This window comes from Rhopalosiphum padi, chromosome 1 (assembly GCF_020882245.1).
Source record: "Rhopalosiphum padi isolate XX-2018 chromosome 1, ASM2088224v1, whole genome shotgun sequence".
Lineage (NCBI taxonomy): Eukaryota > Metazoa > Arthropoda > Insecta > Hemiptera > Aphididae > Rhopalosiphum > Rhopalosiphum padi.
In genome coordinates this window covers 79934679-79962259 of record NC_083597.1, presented here as the reverse complement: position 1 = coordinate 79962259, position 27581 = coordinate 79934679, and the positions used below count along the sequence as shown (strand labels likewise).

The 27581-nt window shown below is 31.6% G+C and overlaps 1 protein-coding gene across 1 annotated transcript; it reads right to left on the bottom strand.

The window, feature by feature from the left end:
- Positions 1-22387: 22387 nt before the first annotated feature.
- On the bottom strand, positions 22388-26090 carry LOC132932427 (uncharacterized). The gene is made up of 4 exons (XM_060998802.1): positions 25765-26090; positions 25400-25531; positions 24285-24543; positions 22388-24021 (listed from the first exon to the last, which is right to left on the bottom strand). The coding sequence occupies exons 1-4, from the start codon at positions 25999-26001 to the stop codon at positions 22595-22597; spliced, it is 2055 nt and encodes a 684-aa protein (XP_060854785.1). The 5' UTR covers positions 26002-26090; the 3' UTR covers positions 22388-22594.
- Positions 26091-27581: the final 1491 nt, after the last annotated feature.

Genomic DNA, 27581 nt, shown 5'->3' with positions numbered 1-27581 from the left:
ATTACGGCGCCACACCGGTCACTGTTTAAAATCCAATTTGGCCCCGAGCCGATCCTTTTAACCCTTTCGCCCTTTGATTCGCCATCGACGCGATACCCAGCCTCGCCGCGAATTCATTATCAGCCGGGTATCACCACCATCGTGCATTATTATCGTGGTAATTATATATTATTATTATTATTATTATTATTATTATTAAATAGCCACCTTGTTTTCCTCGGGTGCCGTTCAATATAATTAGTAAAACGGGAGAAGTAAAAACAGACGTAGGTAGTAGGGCAGTGTACCCACAAGCATCATAATATTGTATATATCTACGCACCCGAATTCCGTAATGATTATAAACAGCTTACAGCATTTATTGATACTTTTTACGCAGGAATACGCTGTATACATCATGTAACATTATACATTTATGATAACATAATATTATAACATGAAATATCAGTCGTCTAAGTGAAGACCACCTTACTTTAGACAGTATAGATTCTGTGTATTGACAGTAGGTGTTCAGACATTCGTTATGATTCACAATGTATATTATACATTATAGTCATTATACTCTTCTATACCTACCATATTATAGAATATCCGATTGAATAAGTTTGTAATATTATTGTTTCATGTTTTTTAGTTATAACTTACTTTTATACAATATTAATTACGTTGCTGTAATTCTGTTATAATACGCACGTGTAAATAATAATAATAATTTTTAATTACTAACAATCTTTGCAGTTAAATGACTGTACAGTAGCATAGAGCACGCTTTCGAATTTCTATTGTTGTCGGATGAACAAATGCATTTGAAATTCAATACAGGTAAACTATAAATAACTCGCTGATGTGTGCGTATAATGTATGCATTGTCTGTAAAACACATATCCCTTATTAATTGTTATTTGTTTGACAACTACCTACCTTAGTGATTATCCGTAACGTGGACTAAAGGGATAACTTTAATATATAACCTATACCTATATCTAATCCGGTCGATGAAATTAAATAATCAAATGTTATGATTTATTTGTAGCTATTACTATTATTTATATTTATGTTTAGTGTTATCAAATCATAAATACAAATAAACTCAACTTTAAGATTAAAAAAATATTCAATTTGTGTTCTGTTGATTACAAAATAAACCCACTTAAATAAATAATAAGTCATATAATATATTATATCTGAAAACATATACATTAATTTAAAATTAAAAAGTCAAGTAAGGTATAGTAAATTTTAAATTATACAAAAAAAAATTAATTTGCGCAGTAATATAAATTTAAATTTATTAATGTTTGATGTTCCGATTTTATGACTTTTATTTGAACACTGTTTACATGATAATGTTAAATATAATATACTTACGCATAATATATTATGTATATATATAGATACATACAGTTAATTTGCTAAGACATCATTGGCACATGGAGGTAACGGAAATTGTCTAAATCCTATGCAATAACATAATACTATTGAATTTATTTAAATATTGTATCTCTTAACTTAATTAGTTTTAAACGTGATTGTCTAGATTAATTGTATGATAATATTACCAGTGTTGTTGAAAAATATTTCGGGTAATTAGAGTAAATTGTAAAATATGATAATAAGTAGACAATGAGAATTCGACGAAGAAGATCGTGAAAAACAAGTGTGAGAGAGGAAAAAAAATACAACGGATATAGAAGCATTTACAATTATTTTTGTTGTCCGGATAACAAAGGCCTTTTGGCGAATATTCAACAAGTCATTAGTTATTTTTACGATTAGGAACGTGATTAAAAGTGTTTTATTTTATTTTTTCCACCCGAACAATAGATTTTCCAAAACGTCAACGTAGCGAGGTGATGGTAGAGGGCTGGATAAGTGCAATAGTAGGCTCAATTCGGATTCTTATCGAGACGTGTTTCGAGATCTCGACGTGGAAAAAAATAAAATATAACCTACAGCGATGACAACAAACTAAAAGGCTTAAAATGCGTTAATATGCCATTCAATCTCTTTTTTATCTCTCGGCGGTGGAGCGGATCTCGGTAGGTACAGAAATCTCGAGCGCAGATTTCAAGAGACCTGAACTGCTGCAGTTCTGTACCAGCATAATAATCGTTTAGTATATCGTACGAACACCACACCGGTATTATTGTTACGGTCATTTGGCGAGGGTCGAATAGTTGCAACGCGGTACTATAGCGTTTTCATTGTTGCACGCACACACACACGCGACGAATCCCTGAAATAAAACATAGGAAAAAACTCGTCGACCGCCAACGTCCTTCGGCTGGGTCGTTGACGACGACGACAAGTCCCCGGCGGAGGAGGCGACGCGGCATTGTTTTTGTGCGCCTTTTGTGTGTCGACCTGGGCGAAACGCGAAACAAGAATTGCTAACTAATTGCTCGTAATTCGTGTATACGCGGTATTATATTGTTACATACTATACCGTTGTTGCACGTAGGTACCTATTCGTGTTATTTCGTTTGTGCGACTCGTTTTTCGCGAACAATGCGGATACTCCGGGCGCACGTGGAGCTCAACTCGAATATTCTTTAAACGCGGGACGCGAACTTCCGTCCGGGAACCAGCTCGAGTCGACGGCGAATCGGAAATCTTCAGGCCGTTCGGTTTTGCAGGCGGGATTCAATGAAGCAGCCACTCGACGACGGGGAAAGCACTGCAATTTTCGATTTTTAACGAATATAATGCGTGTAAAATAATTGTTTAAAAGTACGCCGTCGTCATCGTCGAACACTCATTATTCATCGACACAAACAAAAGGAACAGTTGGCGAGTTAATCGTGTTCAAAGCGCGTTATAGGTACATATTGTGTACACAATACGATAATTGGTCTATAATATTATAATTATAGTGTGAATAAGAATACCATTATAATATATAGTTATATTGTGTTGGAATACGCATTGTTATATTTTCTCAAAAAAAAAAGAAAATTCAATGCGTCCCTTTGTCCTGAAACACATTCATCGTTATAACATTAATAATTAATGCTGTGTTGTTAGATAACATCACTATTATACATATAGTAGGTAACCGATGTATGGCAACTGAGCTGGACTCAGAACTGGACTGAGTAGATATTACTATATTTAATAATATTATTTGCTCTCATCAATACCGAATACACCAACTTGTTTCATTATTTTAGTTATTGAACATGTTGTTGTGTGAAGCAACTGCAGGTATCGGTTAGAAAAGGAAGTCCAACGCGTTAAAAAACTTACTATACGTTTGCTAAAGTGTTGTTGCGAGGCGATGTATATATGAGCTATATGCTGTTTTCATAAATCGTATTTATAGTTTTTTTCGTAATGATAGTCTCTTCTATCCCAGTCAGCAGGATGCCAGGTTAAATTTATATATTCCTAAATTAAAAAAAAAAAAAAATTCACTGCAGCACTATATGTACACTGTACATACAATATTATACCTGCAGTATAATATGAGTACAGATAAACTTTTCTCGGTTCGCTCGGGAGCTAAAACGTTTTCGGTATGTTATTTCGGCCTATTCTCTGTAGCAGAGGTGAGAGTTGCGATTTTATGACAAACGGACTTAATGCTACGCATATAATCATAATATAATGTATACATATTTTAATATTCTTTCTCGGCACATTAATTACGGGACGCGGCCGACGGTTTTCGTATTCCGTGCGCGGCGTTTTCCACTTTAAAATATATTTTGGGGTCGGTCGGATGACCATTGACGGTAGCGGCCGGTTCGCCGCGTGCGAAATCGTGTGCGCGTGTTTTACGTATACGGTAGATAATATTATTATACATGTATTAGTCGACACGAATTAATATCATCCGGGTACGGCGTTGGTGTGTGTTCCGAACCCGGAGACGGAGACAAACATTTCGGGTTGTAAATTTGCATTCACGTGCACACGAGGTATGCAACAGACGTATAATGTGTATATAATTTAAAACGTATCGGTGCGACAAGGGTCGGCGACGAATTTATGAGGCCGAGGTTCGTCGTATTTGTAAATTCTTCTTCTGATAACACCGCAGAAATTGCGTTTTATCGCCGCCGTATAGCGGTGGCACTTTAATCCACATATTATTGCTGTAATACACATATACGCGGTATGTATATACAATCATATAGAATACTATACATACCGCCGGGATAATATAAAACGCTCGGGAGGGTCGTGCATATCGCCGTCGTCCGTCGACGAATTTTTCGAAACCTATGCCGGGGGAAAAAACGTAAGTATATATATATGTATGTATGTATGTATATTGTATGTACACACACTAGCGTATATATACACGACTTACAGACGCATGTTACCCGGGGCCATTATTCGTATTTATTTTCAAACGGGCCGTTTCGTTTTTCCTTCCCATTTCACACCCCTCCTCAAGGTAATAACCGCGCGGTCAGGTTCGTGTTGTAATAGTTGTAGTAGTAGCAGTATCACAGTGCTGTACAGCTTCGGTCGTTGTAGTTGTAGTGATCGTACAAATGTATTTCCTCCGCCGAACCAATTACATATAGGCGGACTACTATACTATACCGAGTGTTTGCGGGGCGGACGACCAAGCGCGTCGTACCATTAACAAACAACATTATACAAACCGTATTATCAATGGCTATTCGAACACCATATATTTATAGGTCGATTTATCGTTATTGTGTCGTATGGCAGTAGTGCAAGTTATGTACTGCACACGAACGCAGTCGATCGCTGTCATATATAGTTGTAGTGTACCACCAGCTCGGTAAGATGTGTGTATACCATAAAATACACACAGTTGTCCACTCTATCCTATCGAGTTAAAATAACACCAAATAATTGCAAATTAATCTCGTCGCATATGAAACACACTCCAAAAGCAATGTATTATATATGCATAATATAGTATGCATGTCCGTGTTAAATTGTATTCTTATAATTTACCTGCGTTATATTATTTTATAAATATCAATATATAATACAAATAAAAGCTGTTAAAATAATTCTGTGTGATTGGCAATTTTTAATAAGATATAAATAAGTATATAGTTATAACTGTTTTCCATTATTATTTTTTTGTACAGAACAGTAAAAATATAATTGTTACAGCAGATTGGGATTTCTTTTATCGTGTCATATTATCATTATTGGTTTATATGATAATAAAATGATCTCTTCTACTTCGTTTCTTTTAACGATTATTGTTATTGTCGGTGATACAAATAAAATAAAGTCGTTGGCATTGGTGGTTCTAGGTTTTGAAATTGGGCAAGAGTATTTATATGGTAGTGGTTAAAGTAACAATTTGAGAATGGATTTTTGAAGGGATTAGCTGCCAAAATTGTTTTCGAAACGTTTGCTGTTTGCTGCGTACTCTATTCTAACAATAGACCACCACTGATCAATTATATTAAAATATAGAAAATAAAACAATTTTTTTCAGATTTATACTCTAAATTTGGCTAATAAAAATTGAATACAAATATTGAAGTCTGAAGGTAATAATAAAAAAAAATTGCTATAAACTAACGATGTAATAAATTGTAATAATAATATAATTTATATTGACAATGTTGATAAAATCAGAGTATTCAAAAACTGTCAGTATGTCAGTTTTATATTCTTATAGAACTTGAATTTATCAGAGATGCTATAAGATATACATCATTAATAATAAATAATGATTGACAACGTGCACCAATTAAGGTAATTTTAATCTATATTAGTGCAACTAATAATTTTGAACATAATTTCAAAAACACGGTATTTTGTTTTTAAATATGTTAAATTCATAATAAACTATAAATTGTAGATTATATAATGCTCAATATCATAAGCTTATGACCATTCCCAAATAGATTGCAAAAAAAAAAAATAGATGTGATACTTTTTTAAGTATAATTTCAAAATACAAATATGGTTTTAAAACGGCGTTCTAAGTAGGCTATTTAGCTACACTATAGTTGTGGGTTCATTCGTAATATTTGTTATCACAATATGATGGTACATACGTATAACATTTTATATATAATTAAGATTCTCTATGTTAAGAATATTATTTTAATATTATTGTTTTATGGTAAACTAGAGGTAATTTATATAAATAAATAATAATAATATTGTTTGGAAAAATAAACGGACCCGCAAAATCCTATGATGCTGACCAATTAGAATTGACAAACATAGACTCGCTGGCACGCCGTGTACTCGTTGTCAGTTTAATTTTTTGTCACGGTTTTCGACAAAAATAAACAATCTTATTTCCTTACCAGACGCTAAACGTACTAGACGTGTATAATTCACTATTGAAAAAAACATGGACTCGACGAATTATAGCAACATGACACTCGATTCGGCAAACGATAACGCTTCACTACATCGATCGCTTTTAAGAGAATCAGTTAAAGATATAATCGACCAAATTATAATCGATGCATTGAAAAAGGTACAAAATACGGTGGCACTCGACGACGTATTAAAAGAGCAATCGGACACGGCGGCAGTCGAAGACGCATTGGAAGATGCGGAAACCGTAACGGCCGTAGTCGAAGACAGTTTCAAGTGCCCGGATATTGCCGAGTTTAGAAAACAGATCGGTTGGTTGGAGCCAGACGCGTTTCCCGCTGCCGGCGGCGTTTGGCCGCGGTGTGGAAGCCTGTCAAGCACGCCTTGTTGCGAGCTTGCTGTGTTCCGTTCGGCATAACGGCGGCGGATGAGCTCAGCCATTAGGCCGGTACTATACATCTGACAGGACAGTCGACGGAGACGAAGGACGATGGAGCGGAGGATACGAGAAAACAATGTTGGGCGGTAAGTCACCTGCGCACATTTCCCCCCCCCCACGATCACTTGCGGTGCAAACCGGTTCGCGGTCGTCGTGAGCTCGCGGTCCCCGTGACGCGGTCCACCCTCTGGCGGTGGTGTGGGCGCCCGGACGCTCAGGTCGCGCGGAGCGACGGATTGCGGCGACACGCGGTGTGGCTAGCGGTACCGGCGCGGGCAACGATTCCGCCCCGGCGGTACCGACGACGGTGTGTGATGGTGACGGCTAGGACGACGGCGGCGGCGATTCGGTTCACGGGGTGAGTTAATATACGTACGAGCTCGGAACGCGGACGCGTCACCGGCGTCGGACCCGCGGAAACTCAAAGTTTCTGGGTTCGGCGGCGCGTGACTCCGACGGCGGCAACCGGACGCAGACGTGGCCGACGAGATGGCTAAAGGGCGAATCCGGGGAGAACGCGCAATCCGCAAACTCTCTTGTTTTCGTCCCGAGGTCGTCCCAGCCGGCCGATCTTCTGCGACCGGTCTCCGCCGGTTCCGTGGCTCCGACGATATTCGGTCGTCCCGTGTTTCCGATCGTCGCCGTCCGCCGCCAGATTCGTCATCCGTCATCACCGTGTCGTCGCGCACGACATCGCGCCTAGCCCATCCGTCGCCGTAAACCGTCGCTCCCGCGGCCGAAGCGGTCGGGCCTCGCATTCCGTAACGGTAGACGCGTCGCGAACCCGAGCAAACGCGTCCGCAACACTCGTTTGCCCCCGCAAGACCGATCGAGAGAATTGTGCGCAGGTGGCCCTTGGCCTTTTAACACCGAATGCGTCTTTTTATATCCCCCCCCTCGTCCTCGTCAATAGTATCATCCTGTCAGATGCTATTTTTTGTTGTTGTTATTATTGTTTAAACATTTATAATTTGTATATTGAACAAAATATTATATTACTTAACTGTTTTCCATAAATTTATTTTTTTTATTAAAAATTTGTAATTTGTATACATCACAAAATATATTACCTAACTGTTTTCCATAAATATATTTTTTTTATTTAAATATGGTTTTATTCCATAATTTTCAAGTCATGCTTAGAATAGCTACTGTATTTACAGTTTCTAAAAAATTTGATCTGAAATTCTAATCTTCGCCGGGAATAATTGTTTCTATCATCTTGTTGTACACCGTATGTCTAAGACATTTATTATCATATTTTTAAATACTTTTAAAATAATATTCATGTCGATCTTATGATAACATTAAGTATATACGAAATCATCTAGAAGACGGAAGGCACTTTATATCATAATATGCACTTTAAGTGAGTTAAATCCTAATATTTCTCAGTTACAAACAATTATAATGTTCAGGATTGCAATCAATAAATGCAATAAATGCTAATTATTAATTAAATAAGTAAAAAAAAAAAAATTATTCAAACCTTAACTAAATTTGTTAAGTGTAAAAGGTATTTATGTAATGAATTTCAATTTTAACGATTGATTTTACATCGGAATGCTGTAATAGATTGGTACTATGTATAAAATCAAAGATCTAGGTCAAACAAGTTAATTAATTGTGCTGTTTGGTTTAGACTAATATTAAACCAATTATTTGTTCACAATTCTTTGTAACTTGTATAATGTATATTTCAGTTTGCCAATTTATTTATTTATAAACTATAATCCTCTCTTCCTGTATATAATTCCTGATAAGTTAAAAATTGATATCAGCCATCGTTGTAATATACACACATTGCTAATATTATTATAACATTAATATTCAGTCGTACAATTTTTTCAACAATTTACATTCATAAAAAACCCATTAGTGATAATATATTTATTTATTATTATTTTTTTTCTTAATATTAATATTATTATGATTTCAAAGAATTCTTATTTCTCACTGAACTATGTATGGAATAATTCGATTTTAGAAGTAATTGCAGAGACATACATTAATGCCGCAAAGAATAGCATTATACAGGCTGGATTTAATTTAGTTTACTCTCTGCAAAATATTAAAAATGTCTTGTGTATCAACAAAGTCAAGGAGATAAATATATATGGAATAGTAATAATAATAATAATAATAATTATATTTAACGCCCACAAAATTACAGTAGTAATGCTACACTTTCTTTTGTTGACGATATATTATATTCTCTCGAGCTATAAACGTATTATAGTCCTATTGTTTCTAAAATTGTTACAAACCATGTGATTTCTCACTCCTCGGGAATGTGTGCACTTAGCAAAGGTTTTACTGTTATAGGTTCAATCATATGATGTTCGTAATAAACCAAATATAATTACATGTGCATAATATGACAAATGCAACCAACGTATATTATACACGTTCTCGACATAACCCAAATGACAATCATTTGTTGTTATATTAGATATAATTAAAATGTAGGGAATCTAGTACTTAAAGGTTCGTGCACATTAAATAAAAAATATTACGTAGGTTCTAAAACAATTCTACAAAGTTTAAAGTCCTCTACCATTTTTGTCATACTAAAACTATATTAAAAATAATATTAATGTATATTATTCTTATTTAAAATAATTTTTTATAACCTGTATGGGTACACGATTAATACAATAGCTAATAATTATAAAATAAGATAAATGTACACAAATTGATCAAAGGAGTATACACACTGCAATGTAATTTCTTCAATACATTATTTTTAAAAACACATATTATTTTAATACCAATAATTACTAAATTACTCTTTTTTATTCGATATAATTTCATAAAATACTGAAAATGAAACTCTCGTAATTATCGTTGTTTTATTTGTATCGTAATTGTAAAATTATTGTTGTATCTAATAAGTTAATTGTATAGAAACGCGTTTAATATTAACAATAAATTAATTCACCATACACGCGAAAGTTGTTTTTTCGTGTTGTAGTATCTAATATATTTTAGAATTTCGGGCCCATAAAGTATGGGTTAACTTTAATTAATAATTTCCCCTTGGGATTGTATCCAAACTCGGCTTGAATCATTTAGATACGTACCAATATAATCGAATTACATAATATTATGAGTCAAACAAATTGTTCAGAGGGGTAACGTTATTCAAAAATGACACTTTACAGTTGAATTTCGGTTAGTATTTCTACGTTTCAGCTCAATTGTTGTTGAAAACCCGAAAACTTATTAAATGTTTACTTCGACATTATGCGAGTAAAATACAAGTATGCTATAAATAAGTTTAAACTTAAATAATACGAAGTTATGCAACATCTATAACATTCTATATATTATAATTATAATTGAAACTTATTTTCGATAAACACTTAAATAATATTTTTTCTTTCAAACGCCCAAGAAATAATGCAATATAATGAAATATAAACTAAGACTGCTCTCAAACGACAATTTTTAACGTTCAAAATCAAAACTTAAACCACAATATAGCTGAACATCATTATTTATTTTGATAGAATTTTATGTAGGTATACTATGTCTATACTATTTCTCAAAATTACAAGTGACTTGCAGACTACAATTGAAGCTATTGTTCGTGTATTGACCTTTATCGAACTTACAGCGGTAACTTATCGTACCGGCAAGACATAATAAGTATACATTGTCAGACTAACATCGTTTTTTACCACCAGGAATGTACACTTTTATGTATATACCTATATATAGAACATAGCACTTAGCGCACCCTCTTCGGCACGTTCAATTTTCGACGAGATTGCCACCACAAAAATCCGTTTCGCTTCGTTTTTCAAAGTCGCTTATAAATTTATATTGGGTTCGCGGCAGGCGTAACTTCACCACATAGTGATAACAATAATAACACGGACTTCGACCGTTCGGAAATATCGTGCACCGAACATTTATTAAAAACGGTCGAGAAGGGGAGTTGAGGCGGTAGCGACGGTAGAGTTTCGGAAAAGAAATATCCGGCGAACCGATGACAAATAGAAACGCAATGATTTTTAATCATATAATGTTTGCGGAGAAGACTGCAGATAGATGGATATAGACAGAGATAAAGCGATAGAGAAAGAGAGAGAGAAGATAGAAAGAGAAACCCACTCCGCCGGTCAGCTCTCTACAGTCTTGCTGCAGAAGAAGAGCAGGTGATGTACGAGCGTCGAGGACATCGAACGCATTTTGACAGACGCGCGTGTCGTGTGCGTGCCTGGTATATATATATAATACATGTGTATACGTATACACGCGGACTATAGCTGTGGGCGGTGTATAATATAAATATATATTTATATATATATATATACAGTATACACGTATCGGTGGGGTGGAGGACAGAACGCGGCTGGGAATCTTTGATAAATGACATCGTCCTTATTGGTATGGACAGGGTTTGTTTCAGGGACAAGTGAGAAATGGATTCTTCCGCACACAACACACGTACGGTTTTGAGTCGCCCTCCCCACACATACACACACACCGTCGCACGCGGCAAAACAAAAATATGGGCACTTTTTTTCAGTGTTTTTCGTCCGCTCCTCCACCTCTGTCCACACTCCTCCTGCACTCGTTTTTCTTCTACAACAATGCCAGGTTCTATTAAGGGACAATGCACGGCCGGTTAATGGAAAGGCCAGAGGTGGGACCCCTCGGGAAAGATGTGAGAGAGTGAAAAAAAAAAACAAACAAACACAAAAACTATCAAAACCGAATGTCTCCATTGTGTGGTGTGATGCCTAAGTCCAATAATATGAGTAGGTATTGGTATGAGAGTAGGCCAACACACAGCGCCAAGCTCTCATAACGCGCACTTATATCCTCTATACATGTACACATCATCCGGGCGAATCGTTAAGACCAAGCGCCGCACACACGATTACAATCATATTGTATAGTTGCTTGACGGGAAGTTTCCCCAGATTATTATTTTACTGGCGATTCCGGTTAAAGTTTCATAATGATATGGTAAATCTCATGCATCCATTCATAATAATATTAGGTATATGTACATAAATATTACGATTATGAATCAAATATTATAATCAGAATACCTATTTTGTTTCTCGGAAATGGTACGAAACGTCAAACATGATCCGGAAGTCCGCGTACCATTCTTGTTTACTTTATTCAATATATAATAATAACCGTTGGTTATGTGATTTAAGAGTATCTAATAATTTATTTAGTCAATTTGCGAAATTGAGCGACTTATATAACCATTGTAGGAATTAACCATAGCGCGAATATAGTTACGAATAACATTTTGTGCGTGGACTGGCTATGAAGTCTGTCCGAGCCGTGCAAAGTGGTTACTAAAATATACTTTATAGTGAAACTTTGGTTGTCACGGAACTTAAAATGTACACACATATTATACACTATAGTTTAAAATGATAATTAAATAATATTATTATGTATGCATTTCACGTTTTATTTAAAAACCGATAGTTATATTATGACAACCTATTATAAGCTCACGTAATAACAATTGTGCTATTTTTGTATAGTTGACTCTTGAATATATAATATTGTAATATTTTATGACATTGTAAATAATAATTATGAAATATGTATATATTAAAAAGAAAGTATTAGAGTATGAATATATTATAAAAAATAGCTATTTATATATGTATATAAACACAAGCGTATTAAAAAAATCAATAGTTTGCTTTTCTATTTTGTTTGAAACCTATACGATATTCATATTATTATATTGTGTATAAATAGTTAACAATATTCGTTTTATTAAAATTCATATCATCAACTTTAAAAACTATTGAAATATTAATGTCTTTTAAATATTTAATTCGTTATTCTATATTTTCCTATATATTTATTTTAATTTTAAAATTAGACACATGATGTGTTTTTAACACGGCTTATACTCGTGTTTTAATTAAGTACAATTAATTAAAAATTAAATTATTTTACTGAAATTGTTATTAACATTTTGTTTCATTTCATCTAATCGTTGAACTATGACACTTGTATTAAATAATATCTATACAATATAGATCAAAATGTGTTCGACCGGTATAAAACATAATATTTATGTATTTTATACTTTAATGTTTGATCAAATTCATATATTATAATACATAATTTATGTCATATTCTAAAATTAATATATTTTTTTCATCACCGTGCGATTAAAACATATAAAAAATATGATATACGATTCATGCTTAAGTGCTCCGATTTTTTTTTCATGTGTCATTACGACATTATGTCATTATACGTTTTGTGTTTAAAATTGAAACGTGAAGGATTAAAATACATTAAAGTCCGTTGACTTTAATAAAAGTGGTGTATAGAATATTGCTTGTGGAAATAATTTAAATTACTTTTTATATATATATATATATAACTGTAATGGATATAGTAGTAAAAATAAAAAATCATCTGAAAATTACTTTTTGAAGCGGTTTAAAGGTGAAAGAATCTTTATTGCCAATTTTTCCGGAGGTTTTTTTACTTTAAATTACTTTTCGTCTTCTGAATGATATTATATATATAAGTTTATAATAATATATCAGATATAATATGTCTTAACTGAAAAAAAAATCATTTAATATTCTATTTTTCAGATATTTCTCACGTCTTGGTTTTGTTTCAGATATTTCGGACAAATTGAAAATTTTATCTTTGGAATATATATTATATTTTCACTATATCGTTACCATACAACGTATAGGTATTATATAATATGTACATTATTGTTCACTGTACAGCAACAATACAATGTACATATTATATTATACTCCAAAGAAGGAACCTGTAGTGGTCGATTAGAATTGTTAGAAGCGAATAGAAGACCAAAATGGCTTTATCCGAAAAAGAACTAATATCAATAAATATTTAAATGCTTGAAAGCTATAACAGACTTAAAACAAGATAATAAGTCAATACTGCCTAGAGTAACATTTCGATTTTTAGTCAACGTTTTCCTGGTAATTATTTTATGTATTCTATAAATTGTCATCATCATTGGTACGTATACAAAATTAGATTGTTAACTTTGGTAAAGATTTTTTTTTTATCATAATATAATATTATCGCCTATAAAAGTAATAAACGACCCAATCATATGTAATGTGTTATAACAAAACGTAAGTATAGTATAAATATATTAGTATAAGATTTTTTTATTCTATGATGGTGCGGTGAAATGTGTTTGATGTGACTTGCGAAGTAGAAAATTTAGCTTGCTTTGAATTTGAGATAATTTCAAAATAAATTAAAATTTTACCCTTGCAGACGTCTAAGTATAAATTAGAGTTAAGGATATGTTTTATTTTTGATTAAGAATGCGTCATCGAAGACGATTGATCGCAAATGATTTCTCGCCGTCGCCTATTCACAGTTTTAATATTATAATGCACGCGTATATTGTATAGTCAAAAATACATTATTAATAAAATTATAATAATAATATAATGTGAAATTATGTGTAACGAAATATGTGCGCTTAGCGCTTGTTGATCACGCCGCGAGCTGACGCCTCGCGTGTATATATGTATCGAAAAGCTAATGCTTAATATCTTATTCGACACGGCCCGCCGAATGCTGCAATAAAAACTCGTATTAATTTTTATGTCTTATTGCTGTTATTAAAAGACGCAAAACGACAAGACGCCGCCGCCAACACCACCGCAACCGATTCCCTTTTTAATCGGTTCGATTAAAATAATGACACTGTTGCGGTAATTGATTGAAGCTGCTGTTGCTGTTACTGGTGGTGTTGGTCTTCCCCCAGATTCACCCGTAGAATCGATTGACAGTAATTTGTGAAATTATATTATGCACTCGATTAGCAAAGTTTTTCGCTAATCGTTATTGTTATTGCTCCATTATTTTTTATTGAATGTAAAAATATGTCTGCAGTTGTACAGCTTTTAGGGTTTCGTTTTCTCATGTTGTTATACAAGGCACTTTCGTCGCACACTTAGTCCCGCAAGAATTAGTATAATATATTTTCATACATCTACCGTTTGTGTTTTTCCAGCACACAGTTAATTGTTTTAAAGTATTGGATACCAATGATTAGTTTTAAAATGAAAGTTGATCAAATTTATCACGTACGTGTGTGTGTACTAGATCAGGTAAATTAAATATATTGTAAAATGAACGGCAAAAATTATTTTCTAATTTTTTTCTGATGTAGGAATAAGTGGAGGAAAATCAAAAACATTAAATCTTATGACGTGTATAATTATTATTGACTGTTTTTGATTGGTTAGCAACAATACTAAGAGACCATCAAGTCATGTCGACCGTATACATTATCATTCGTTACTGTGATAATTATATGACACGACTGGTAATGATAAATTATAACGACAAGTACAAAATTATTATATCCCTTTACTCGTATACTAATAACTGCAGTAGGTACTAATTTTACACAGCATTTCGGCGGACCGAGCCCATTTAGATTTGCGTTGCTCGATGTCAAAACAAATAAATAAATAAGCCAACGAAAAAAAAACAACATTAACTGAAGGGTAAAACAAAAAAAGCGTTTCGGTTCACGCGTACACATAATATATATATATATATATATATGTTTTTATGTATACGGCAAGGCATACTACCTCGACGGCGACGGTATATTGTCGGTCTCATTCCTCACTAGTTTGCGGGCGGGTGGGTAGTCGGGCGCGCGCATAACGGCTAAATAATAAAACTCGTTGATGAGATCGGACCGGATCACCTTTAAACTTTTTGAATTGCCTGCAGCTCTTAATGTCTCCGGGTAATAATAATGGCATAGTACGGCGGGAGTTAAAAAAAAAAAAAAAACAAAACAAATATTCTATACCTATATATATGTGTGTGTGTGAGTATATATTCGCAACGACGACCCTTCGGTTATACGGTGATAGGATAGGCTGTCGGGTGTGGGTGGGTAGAAGTGGCGGCGTGTAAAGATACGACGATCCAGGGAGCCATTGATAGAGCGCATTAATATAAATGATCGCGTCGGAATGGAAATATGAAAAAGTAAACAGGATGGGTCAGCGGATGGGTGGTGGGGTGGGAGGTGTATGGGTATATACCTAATTTGGTGAGACAATATGGCCCGAGTTGTGTTTCTTTTTTTTAGCTCCTATAAGAGTTTCCCTCGGTTTTTATTACTATTAATCCCTACGTGCAGTTATAATAAAATCCCACGGCGTGTCCCCGGCGCTCGTGTTATCCTGCAACAGCTCCTCCCGCTCATATTATATATATATTATTTTTAAGTCTTTTTTTTTTCTCAGAACATTATAACTTTACGAAAAGTTCGAAGATAAGTCGCAGCCTGTGAAACATCGCATCACGCCACAGTTATACACACGGAAAACGACCCGAGTATTGTGTCCGGAAATATTTTCTATGGGTATCCATTCATATTTTTTTTTTTGATTTTTGGTAGATACAGTATAAAAACGTATAACAAAGTATACTAGTATGTGCGATGCGTATATCGATAACTATTTCAAGATATACAATGACTTACAAACTGATCCAATATAGTAATGCGTTACAATTCACAATGAATCATGAGTTATGTAAATCATAACAGAATTTAGTCTCCAAATGTAATTATTTGTACGCCTATAAAAATAATTAATTTAAATAGTATATTCTACACCAGACGTGGTCTATGGCAAAGCTTCTATACTAATTTTTGTAACGCATAGTAAAATAAACGCTAACAACTGGTCTGTGTTTTAAAATGTTGATATAAATTCACCACAATATTAGAATTTTAATATTTCAAAGTATTTCTCAACATGAATACGCGATAGTATAATATTATATAATATATATATATTTAAATGAAAATAACCCCTAGGCCTTTAAACCCTAAAATCGTAAAATCGTTTTTTCACGCAATTTAACAATTCTTTGTATTACTTATACGCAATAATAATTTATTTTATAAGTAATATATTTAAATAGGTAGTTTAAAAGTACATAATATTAATTACGATTTTTCAATATTTTTATCCAGCAGTGAAAAATTTAAACCTAATATAATAGCATAGTGCACTGATATATTACATGTAATATAATATTATTTTACTTACCACACGTTAAATCCTATACATGAACATAAGCCGAAACTCTAAGAACATAGAAATTGAATTAGACGAACAGAAAACACTGAATAGCCATATTATAAAGTATTATTTTATTTGACGGTTTAACTTTACGGTTAATGGGCCGAAAATGTTCATTACGCACGGCGCGTTATAATGCCAAAGGAATTCGATGGTATTTTTATGACAGCCGTTAAGATTTCATTAAATTTCACACTACCTATATAATATATGACGGTGTTATTTATTATATGAAATCGTATTCCCGGGGAAGGCGTGTAATCTACATCGCTACACTAAGTATTATACTTACTTACTTACTTATATCATGCGATAAAACAATATAGGTATAATACGGTTGTGTACGATTGTAGAAAGATTGATTAAATTATTACATACAATTTTCAATGCATTCTTTACAATATTACAATATAATATTATATTTCATATAAAAGTTATTATATGTGGTGTTCTATAATATTATTATATATATATTATATACATACCATCACATATACCTAAAGACCAACCGGCTTCTGTCTACTAATGTAAATAACACGTTTGTGTTGACGGCATAATATTGTTATCGTTATTATTAATTATGTTTCACACGATTTTTACCATTGTGTAAAATTATAGTGTTTGATGAAAACGGTGGATTTTTCATTTAAAATCCGTACTAGGTGCATTGCGGCACGTTTTCCCACTCGTTCTCGCCGGAGGAATTGTGCTGTTGGGATCGCGCTTGAAAACGAAACTAAAAGAGCGATTTACAAGTATGTGCCGTGCTCGATGATCATTAAAACTCCCGAGTGCTCGCCCAAAAAGTGCAGTTTTCAACAATCGACAATATTATATTATTTCTCTTTGATAATGCAATACGGGTACGTGTACATACAGAAAAATACGGTACTCGTAAAACACAAACAAACGGAACAAAAGTATCTCGTTTTGTTTTACGAAAAAAAAAAAAGAAAGAAAATAAAAAAAAGGGAAACCGCACAGCGTCCAAAAAGATTAGACTGTACGCGGGTCACGCGTGTATAATATTATAATATGTATAATAATATACACAACCCCGTGAGCGTGACGATATTGTTTTTCGCGTGCAAGTTTCCGAGTGCAAAACTCGCGTCCCGTCATCGGGTTGCGTTCGGCGGCGGGGGCAAGGAACACATAATATATTGTATAGTATATATAATAATAATATATTACGTCGAATTTTATTGGGGTGCCGGAATCCGCGCGGCGACAAGGAGGGCTCGCGTTAGGCTCTCCCACCCCGGTTCCGTATATGGTTATTAATATTTGAACATAACCTCAATCCTTTTCTGCCGAACGGCGAGATGGGCCCGGGGGAGTGCAGGACGATGTTGGCGATGGCGACGGAAGCGGTGGCGGCAGAGGAGAAAGCAACGATGGCAGAGCGTAAAGGGACATTTGCATATATTATTGATCTTTGAAAAGCTCTTCGAAGGCATCCGACAACAATGAGGGTTTGTTGATTAAGGGTCTTTCTTTCCCCATGCCCGTTGATTGTAGTCTTTAATGTGACATGAATGGGGGAGGGGGTAAAGGGAGATTTAATTCGGATCAATACTCGACAATAACACCGAACCGATTTATTGGCACTCGTCGTGAGTACTCTATACATATATGTATATATATTATTATTTTATTATGATAAAATATAATAGTACTCCCATCCACAAAATAAAATAACTTCACGTCGACGTCGTGTATATATGTACAATGTACATATAAATACAATATGTATATTATTACGAGTATTTATTATATTATAGTATATGACGTATACTATTATTATTATTTTTCACGTTTTACATACATATCCGGTGCTATACATAATACGGGTGTACACGTGGATGGTGCCGCAGAAAACAAAAACGAAACTATTCGTTATTCTAAATATATATAATATACGTATATAGTGCAGTGCGCGTAAATTATTTTACTCGAACGTCTGAAATTTACATATTACCATTGTGTGCGGTCTTATCCAAAATTCCTTTAGAGAATTATTCATGGTTTATGTGTAAAAAAAATATAATTATCCCTTTTTAAATTTATCATATATGCACGGCGCGTGCTCAAAGCAAACACTGCACTAAAAGAAGAGTTCTGTACGCATACTTCCGTAAAAGCATAAATTATAATTTTCTTAAAAAAAAAAAAAAGGTACCTAAATTAGTTTATAAAATTCTAGCAATGAATTACGCTCCGAGTTCATAATAATAATGATATAAATATACTAAATACAATATGTTTACACGTAGGTATAGTTATTATTGTTGGACTGTCCTGTTTAAAAAGAAATACGCCGTGTTAAAAATTTAAAATAAATTACTAAAAATTAATCATTACTAAAAAACAAAATGCTAATTTACAAACAATTGATGTGCCCTGCAATGACGGATATATGGCATTCAATTCTAAGGTACTACGAACAACTCTAACCTAACACTCTTTCAATGATTATTCCAATCAATAAACCTTTGACTTCTCATTAATGCCCTTGCCCTATATACCCCTATGGTATGTTAGTAATATAGATCCTTGCATCATAATCTCAACGTTTCAACGTTATTATCAACACTGGCTTCCTATAGTTAACCTGATAAACCTATATACTTACTACCTGATAAACCCTCCCCGTGGTCTCAAACGAAAATGAGCACGTTATATTATCATTAATTAAAAAAAAAAAAAAAAAAACCGAGCATAATTTCATATTATAATACCCGAGATAAATTTTGTGACACGATTAATCTACAAAACAAGTGTCCAATCACGGTGACCGATTCCGACGCCAATCTCATATTATAATATATATCATACACGCAATATTATCTTATAATAAAACATTATATTTTAATATAAATAATTGATATTGGATTGAGATATCATTATTTGTTATCGCAAATCTTCTATGCTCTGATTGGCGAGTAGGCTAGTATATTTGTATATAGGTACAATACGTTTTTGAGAAAAAACAAAAACGGACGAATGGTAAAAATAGAATAAATTATTAATTGACATCAATTTTATTATATTTTAATAGTATTATTTTAGATGGCATATCAAAGAGAGGTGTTGTTGTATCCAGCTGAAAAAAGTAATTATAAATGGTAAGCAAGAAATACAAAAACACCAGATGATTTTATTTTATTTATATGTACCTAAAGTAAATGTACAAACTACAAAACATAATATTATGTAATAATACATATTAATAAAATTAAATATAAAAATTATGACGAACAGGTTGACTTGTATATGTACATAATAGGAAAAATAACGATTAACGACCTGCATGTAGGTAATAAACTAATAACCGATAATTTGTTTTATAAATCGATGTATTTTACTCTGACAGTGACGGACCGTAGTGCAGTGAGTGGACGCTCACTTCACTCACGCCATTTAGCCTAGTTAAAAAATATCAACTCAATTACTCATTATATATATTGTATCTATACAGATTATACATTTTTGTCTATATTTTTAATAAAAAAAATGTAACATCACTTCATTAGCATTATGTAAATTAAGTTACGCTGTAGAGTTGATAAACATAATTATACCTATTACCTAAAATATTGTTCCGATTTATGCTATCATACACAGACCCAAAAACAACGGCAACGACAAAGACGAAAAACAATAATGAAATTAAAAAAAAACACAAATACGTCCGCGTGAGATGCAAAACTATTGTTTTGTTATTTACCATACGTATAAACGGAAATGAACCCAATTCCCCGCAAACTATAAAAAGCTTTCCCATGAAAATGTATACACACACATATAGAACACAACATTGGCGTTGTTTTGTTTGTCCGGTGTAGAAACCTTCTCTCTACACCAGTCCTCCCCCCCACTGCTCCTCGACTCTTATTATACTTGCTCAACAATCCTATTATAATTATAATAATAATAATAATAATAATAATTTTAATTTATATGTATAGATTACATTTGCCAATATGACCTCCACAAAAACTAAAGGTATAAACTCAGTAATTGCATATTATTACAAACATAGCAAAATGTACGTTCAAATATAATTAATTGTATTCTGTTATTTTTAATATTTAAGTTAAGGAATATTATTTAGTACCCTCAGTAGAATTTTATTGATTTTAATTTTAAAGCCAGTTATGAAAATTATAAAATAGTAGTGTGCTAGTAATATATTTTACAATACAACTTGAAACCTCTTTGTCCTAAATAATATATTTACCATCAAATTGAAAAGAGATAAATATTAGGCATTAAAATAAAATTACTCTCATATTAAAACAACATCGTGAAATCGATAATTATCAATGTGTAACCAGAAAACGGTTTGGTTTCAAGAAAATTAACTATAAAAACAAAAACATTTTTAAAAAACTACAAGGTATAGGGAGGACTGACTGCCACTCTCGACCTCCCCTCTATTACTACTATACACCTCTGCGTATAGGTACTAAGTAGTAACTGGTATATTACAGTGCAAACTAGATAAGTCGAAATTAAAAGGAAATTAGATTTTCTTCGACTTATTGAGGATATGACTTTCTGACTAAACTTTTTGAGTTATTATGGTTTTTTTTATCAAAACTTGACAAGAAGCGTTTTAATACAAAATTAATACTACATATTCACTTATTTATTTTTTATACATATGCGTATTATTTTTCGGTGACTTCTATATATTTTAGCTGTCCACAAACAATAATTTTAGTACAGCCAAAAGTGAGGCCAATTGATTTTGAATTAACATACTTATATCATATTCTGCATAAAATATAACTTTTTGTGCACGTCAATTTCGTTGAGTTTCGACTTTCGAGACACGTCACATAATATAACGATGTAATTATATAGACTTATTCAAGTGAATATAATTATCGATTATTTAAATACTATTCGTATAATATATGTATACGATACAGTCGTATTACACACTCGAGAAGTTTATTATATTTTAATAACAAATGTGTGTCGATATAAAAGTAATAATTTGTTTGCCATAAAATTAGATTACTCATGCAATATATTTGCATAAAGATAAGGTTGATATATTATTACGTAATAAAGTATAAGAGGTAATTTGTGTCCACTTTAATTTTTACCTGAAAATAATGTTTGATATTTAAAAAACGGGGTCAGTAAAACAACACGGTTTATGTTACTTGGTTTTATTATATACAGGTTTATTAAAAACAAAAATGCAACAATCTTGATATACAGTGTTGAGTTCAGATAGCAAAAATAACATCTAGGTAAATATTAGATTACTAGCTAAATTAATATCTAGATTAATATGAAGATAGAATATTCAATTTTTATCTAGATAAATATGTAGATAAAACTTTTTCATCTAAATTTTTATCTTATAATAGTTAATTTTTTATTAATGCTTGACATGTTATTGGACTCATTGTTTAGTAGTTGATAAAGGAAAGCAAACCAGGAAGGCTTATTTTGTGTCATGAATATACGTATAAAATACATACATACATATATTTCTAGTTTAAGAAAACTGGTTTATACTTTTTATATAATATTCAAACCAAAAACTAAAATATCAATATTAAAAGACATTAAAATAAGTATAAAAAAAATTGAGCAAATCTTTTGATCCTTTTGAAAATATTACTTATATAATACAACATAAATAATTAAAATAACATACAGACTTGTAAATATAAATAATAACAATATTTTAATTGTTGAACAAATAAATTATAATGATACAGGCTTAATTTTTTGACTTACAACATAGTAACATCTCAAATGTCTTATCTCCTAGACGGTTTCTCCTGTGTGTTAATACTTGGATTGCTTCACTAAAAAGTCGTTCGACTGGAGCTGAAGACGGAATAGTTGTGTTGTATTTTAAGAACACTTGTTTAACTATGGGATAATCTTCTAATACACTAATTTCTTTTTTTGGAGAATTTAAGAATGTCAAAGCCTGTACACAAGAAAAGTTTGTAATTCTTGAATCATTAGCAGAGGATCCATTATTGGTGTGTTCGTGCAAACATGAGTAATATTCCTGATCACTATTATCACTGTCATCATCACCACTAGCTACGGCAGTTTTTTTTTGGATATCACTGATATTAGTATACATTTCATTGCACTCAGTCAAAAAAAGTTGTTTACACGAATCAATGTATCGAACAGGAATCCAACTTAATTTAATTTTGGGATGACTTATCGAAGCGATGACAAAACTTTTACTTTTGGGCAATGACAAATCAAATAAATAAGCAAACCTTTTTTCTAAACTTTGTACTATTTTAATACACAATGGTCTACAGTATTTTAAATTTGATAACAATATCAAAGTGCGGCGTAAAACTAAAATAATAGGTGCAACATAGCCTAAGAAACCTTTTTTTTCGCATTGCATCTTGTCCAAAGAAATTGTTAAAGGTTCCATTACATTACAGTATTCCTTCAAGAAATCCCATTCATTTGCCTTTAATTTTGTTAAACGTAATTCTTCAAATGCTTTAATAACTTCAGTTTTATGAAGCAGTACTTTTTTAGTTGCATCGAATAATGAGTTCCATCTTGTCATAATAGGGACGGGAAATTTGCAACCACATATTTCAAACACTTTGTCAGATGCAACCGTGCTCCTACTTAATAAATTCCAAAAGCTTTGCAATTTTTGGAATGACAATTCCGACATTTTTTTGTATTTACTATCATCAATTGAAGAAATATCACGTGTTGCTATCAAATTTAACGTATGGGCACAGCAAGTAATATGTGATGGTAGAGAAAAATTATCATTCGCTGTGTCAGATATCACTGGAGTTGAGAGTACTTCATAGACATCTACTAAATTTAAATTTGTATCTTCATCGTCAGCTGTATCAGTACTACAGTTACCAGCATCACTATCTTCATTGAAATTTCCGAAGGTACAAGAATTTATCTGATGTACATCAGGTAAAGGTTTAGAAAATGTTTTAAATGATTTACAAAAGTTACTGGCGTTGTCTGTGACAGTATGAGTGATTTTTGAATGGTCCAATTTGTATGTTTCAGTTATATCAGTCATCATCTCAGCAATATTAATATAGTTATGACTTCCCATCATTCTTCTACATCCTAAAATATATGAAGTTCGTTCATATGTAGACTCATTTATCATATGGCACGTCATACCTATACAAAAAATTAATTTATAATAATCATTTTTTAAGTTATTTAATAAATGCACATAATATAACACAACAATACCATACCACAAATAGTTAAACAATTTATTAAGTAGGTATTACTTATTTACAAGTTGGTAAAAGTAAATTGTTATGATAGGTAATGATTTATATTTTTTGCAGTAACTAATGTCTATATTATACTAGGTAAATGTAGGTTTAGTATAATTATTTAAAAAAAAAAAAAATCATTAGATATTTATAATTTACCCATAAAGCTTTTATTGTTTGAGCTCCAAATGTCTGCAGTTGCACAAATATAATTATGCTGTTGTATCAAATCTGTAAGCATCTGCACGTATAATCCATATCTGGATGTTAATTGAGCTTTTATTTGAATTCTGTTTGGCAAAATAGAAGTATCTTTAATTCCAGTAAGTCCCATAATTAATTCTCGAAAGCTACGCTTTTCACATGTAATCAGTGGTCTCATTTCATTAACTATATAATTAAATACCAACTCATTTATCTGAAACAAAATATTGTTTTTTACTTATTTATAAAACAATTTAAACTTTATATTGAACAATTTGTAATTGAGATACATAGCACCAGAACAGATTAAACCAAAAAAGGACAATTTAATTTTTGACTATTTTTTATTATTATAACATCCATTCTAAGGAAAATAATAAACTCATTTTATTATATTATATAAATCCTTGCCTTTTAAACAATCTATAAAACATTAACCTACTTAACTCTCGTTAAGTTTTAATGTGAGTTAGTTAGGCTACTAAAATCTTGAAAAATATTTATTATATTCAATTTCAAGTGGGTTAGTCAGACCCATTGAAAATTAGTTATTCATATTAATCTGAATTTTTTTATAAAATATAAACTAGAGTATACTATAAAGGAATTTTACATTTAAATTTATAATTTGTATATGCTACATATAAAATAAGATGTTACAAAATCACAAAAAATAATTTAAATAACTAATTCACTATTTAATATTTAGTACTAATTTTGTATAATCAGGGGTATAATCTATATAGGCTCTTTAATCATCTATGGTTGGTAGGTAATAAATAATTAAGTGTCGCAAAACCATAAAATGGTATGATTTTACCACTGTTAATTATTATTTTAAAGATTTTCTTAATTCATTGTTATACTTATAATACATAATCATTGTAGTTAAATGTTAGTTGTACAACTTTACAAAACTACATTAAAAAATTTAAAAAAATTTTCATTGTCTTCATAATTTAATTAATCATATTTGTTACTATAAATATGAGGTATGAAGTATGTTACTTTATGTTTGATATAAAAATAATATTTATATAATTAATAACTAGGTTAAAAAGTTAAATTACCTTGTCTTTTGAAACTTTTTTGGTAGAATCATATATTTTAGATTGGATAAAGGTAGACGAGGTTGATTGAGTTGATTCATTCTTTCTCTTCCTAGCATCTTCAACTTTTGACACTAAAAAGGTATGTTGACTCTATACAAATATGAAAATATTGAAAATTAATAATAAATTAAATAGGTAAAAGTCTAACACTTATAAAATAAACAAAAAAATAAACCAAACATATTTCAAAACTTTAATTGTATAAATCCAATTTGATTAATATACAAAATGTGGATGTTCTTTTTGTTTTTAATGACGTACCTACTCATTTAACAAAAAAAGTGAAAAATTATTTTTAAAGAAGATATATTATGAAAACTTACCTTAATATGACTTAATAAGTTGCCACTTGAAGTTTTATATGCAGTAATGACTTTATGACAATTTTGACAAGAAGCTTTGATTTTATCACCATTTATTGACACCAGTTTATAAAACGTATCGAATAAATATTGAAATTTAAATTCTGACAATGGTGCCGAAACGTCAACAGCAGGTGGGTCATCAACTTTTTCCAGACAAACTCTTTTGTTGGACGTTGTACTTAAAAATCTATCCATATTGATAATATTTGCAGTAAACAAGAAATGAAGAAAGTACACGACACGAGTATACGAAGTTGTAATTAACAATAAAATTACTCTGCAGTCTGCAGGCAGTCGCAGTAGTGACTAGTGACTATTTACTATCTGATAAAATTAAATTATTGTACAAAATATTATAATATAGTAATGTATACAAATAATATGATATACATTATTATTATTATTATGCCTATGCTGTGCGAGAACTATTTTTAGTATATTTCATATTATTTACCAATAGACAGGACGGGTGTCGGGTACATGGTGTTATATTGTTATATTTATATCTTGTATTGATAAACAACCGTTATGGTCGGTCGTTTGGCGGGTGGGTACATTATTGCTATTTTTAATTCGTTTTCGTCTTATCGAACATTCAATATTGTAATCTAAAAATTACTATGGTAACATGATAGAATAAAATTATTACAAGTAAACAACACCCAAATGTTATTATTATTTTGTACTCTTGTAGATAATAATATCATAATATTTTATGTAAAATGGCTAAATGAGTAAACAATTATTGAAAAAAATACACATGCATTACACAAGATCTAGATATTTATGTAGATTTTCATAATTTAAATCTTAGATACCAATTAGATACTAATTTATTTTTTCATCTAGATAAGATGAAGATACTTAATTTTCATCTAGATAATTTATCTAGATAAATTTATCTAGATATGACTCAACACTGTTGATATAGGTAGTGTAGAAAAATTATTTTTCAAATCGAACGTGTGAATACATTAACAAAATTTGACATAGCCACATTTTTATTACTTTGCTTATGCCGCGGCCGTATTGGTCATTGTTTTTAATGATATTATTTATTATCACGTCAAATAATGTATTTATTATTTAAATAATATTTTATAGTAGGTCCATGCTTTTGAAATATTGCTTAAAAATCTAATATAATATAATTGGGCTATTGTATAATATATATATAACATAAGACTATTGAAAGGTATAAGGTAGATTGAAGGTAGCTATTTTGTTTGGTTATACACTTGCATCTGAAAACTATCGACACTGATATTTCTAGCGAATGTTAAAATAAGTAATCAATACGATTTATTATATTGTTATGTTATAGTTTTTTTAGATACCATGTGACATTGTACTAACGCATTAGGAAGTCGCTGACCACTGTTCAACAAACAGTATTTTTTACCAGAAAATGTTGCTATATAAAGTTATAAATTAAAAAATCTTATGACACTTTGTCAAAAATAGTTTAAAACACATTTTTATAACACTTTTAACAATAAAATTAGGTACATAAGTTGTTGCATAAAAAGTAATTTTTGAAGCTGTAAAAGTTGACCCCGCGTAACTGTTCAATATACAAAGCGGTTCAGAAGAGTGTTGAAATATAAGTATAAATATTTAATTGATTAGCGGAGTCAAACTACGTGAAGCCCTATAACCCTATAGAATTATAATCTACTAATAATAATTAAAAAGACATTTTTTTACATGTATACAACAAGTTGTTTTTAAATAATAATTTGAAAACTCGTAAAATGATTCCTATTTAAATTTTA

What these genes read in the sequence shown, in the direction of transcription:
- LOC132932427 (XM_060998802.1), bottom strand. Translation starts at nt 26,001, where the DNA reads ATGGATAGATTTTTAAGTACAACGTCCAACAAAAGAGTTTGTCTGGAA. An exon ending in ACTTATTAAGTCATATTAAG is followed by an intron (nt 25,532 to 25,764) that starts GTAAGTTTTCAT and finishes ATATTTGTATAG; the next exon opens with AGTCAACATACCTTTTTAGT. An exon ending in AAAAAGTTTCAAAAGACAAG is followed by an intron (nt 24,544 to 25,399) that starts GTAATTTAACTT and finishes ATTTTGTTTCAG; the next exon opens with ATAAATGAGTTGGTATTTAA.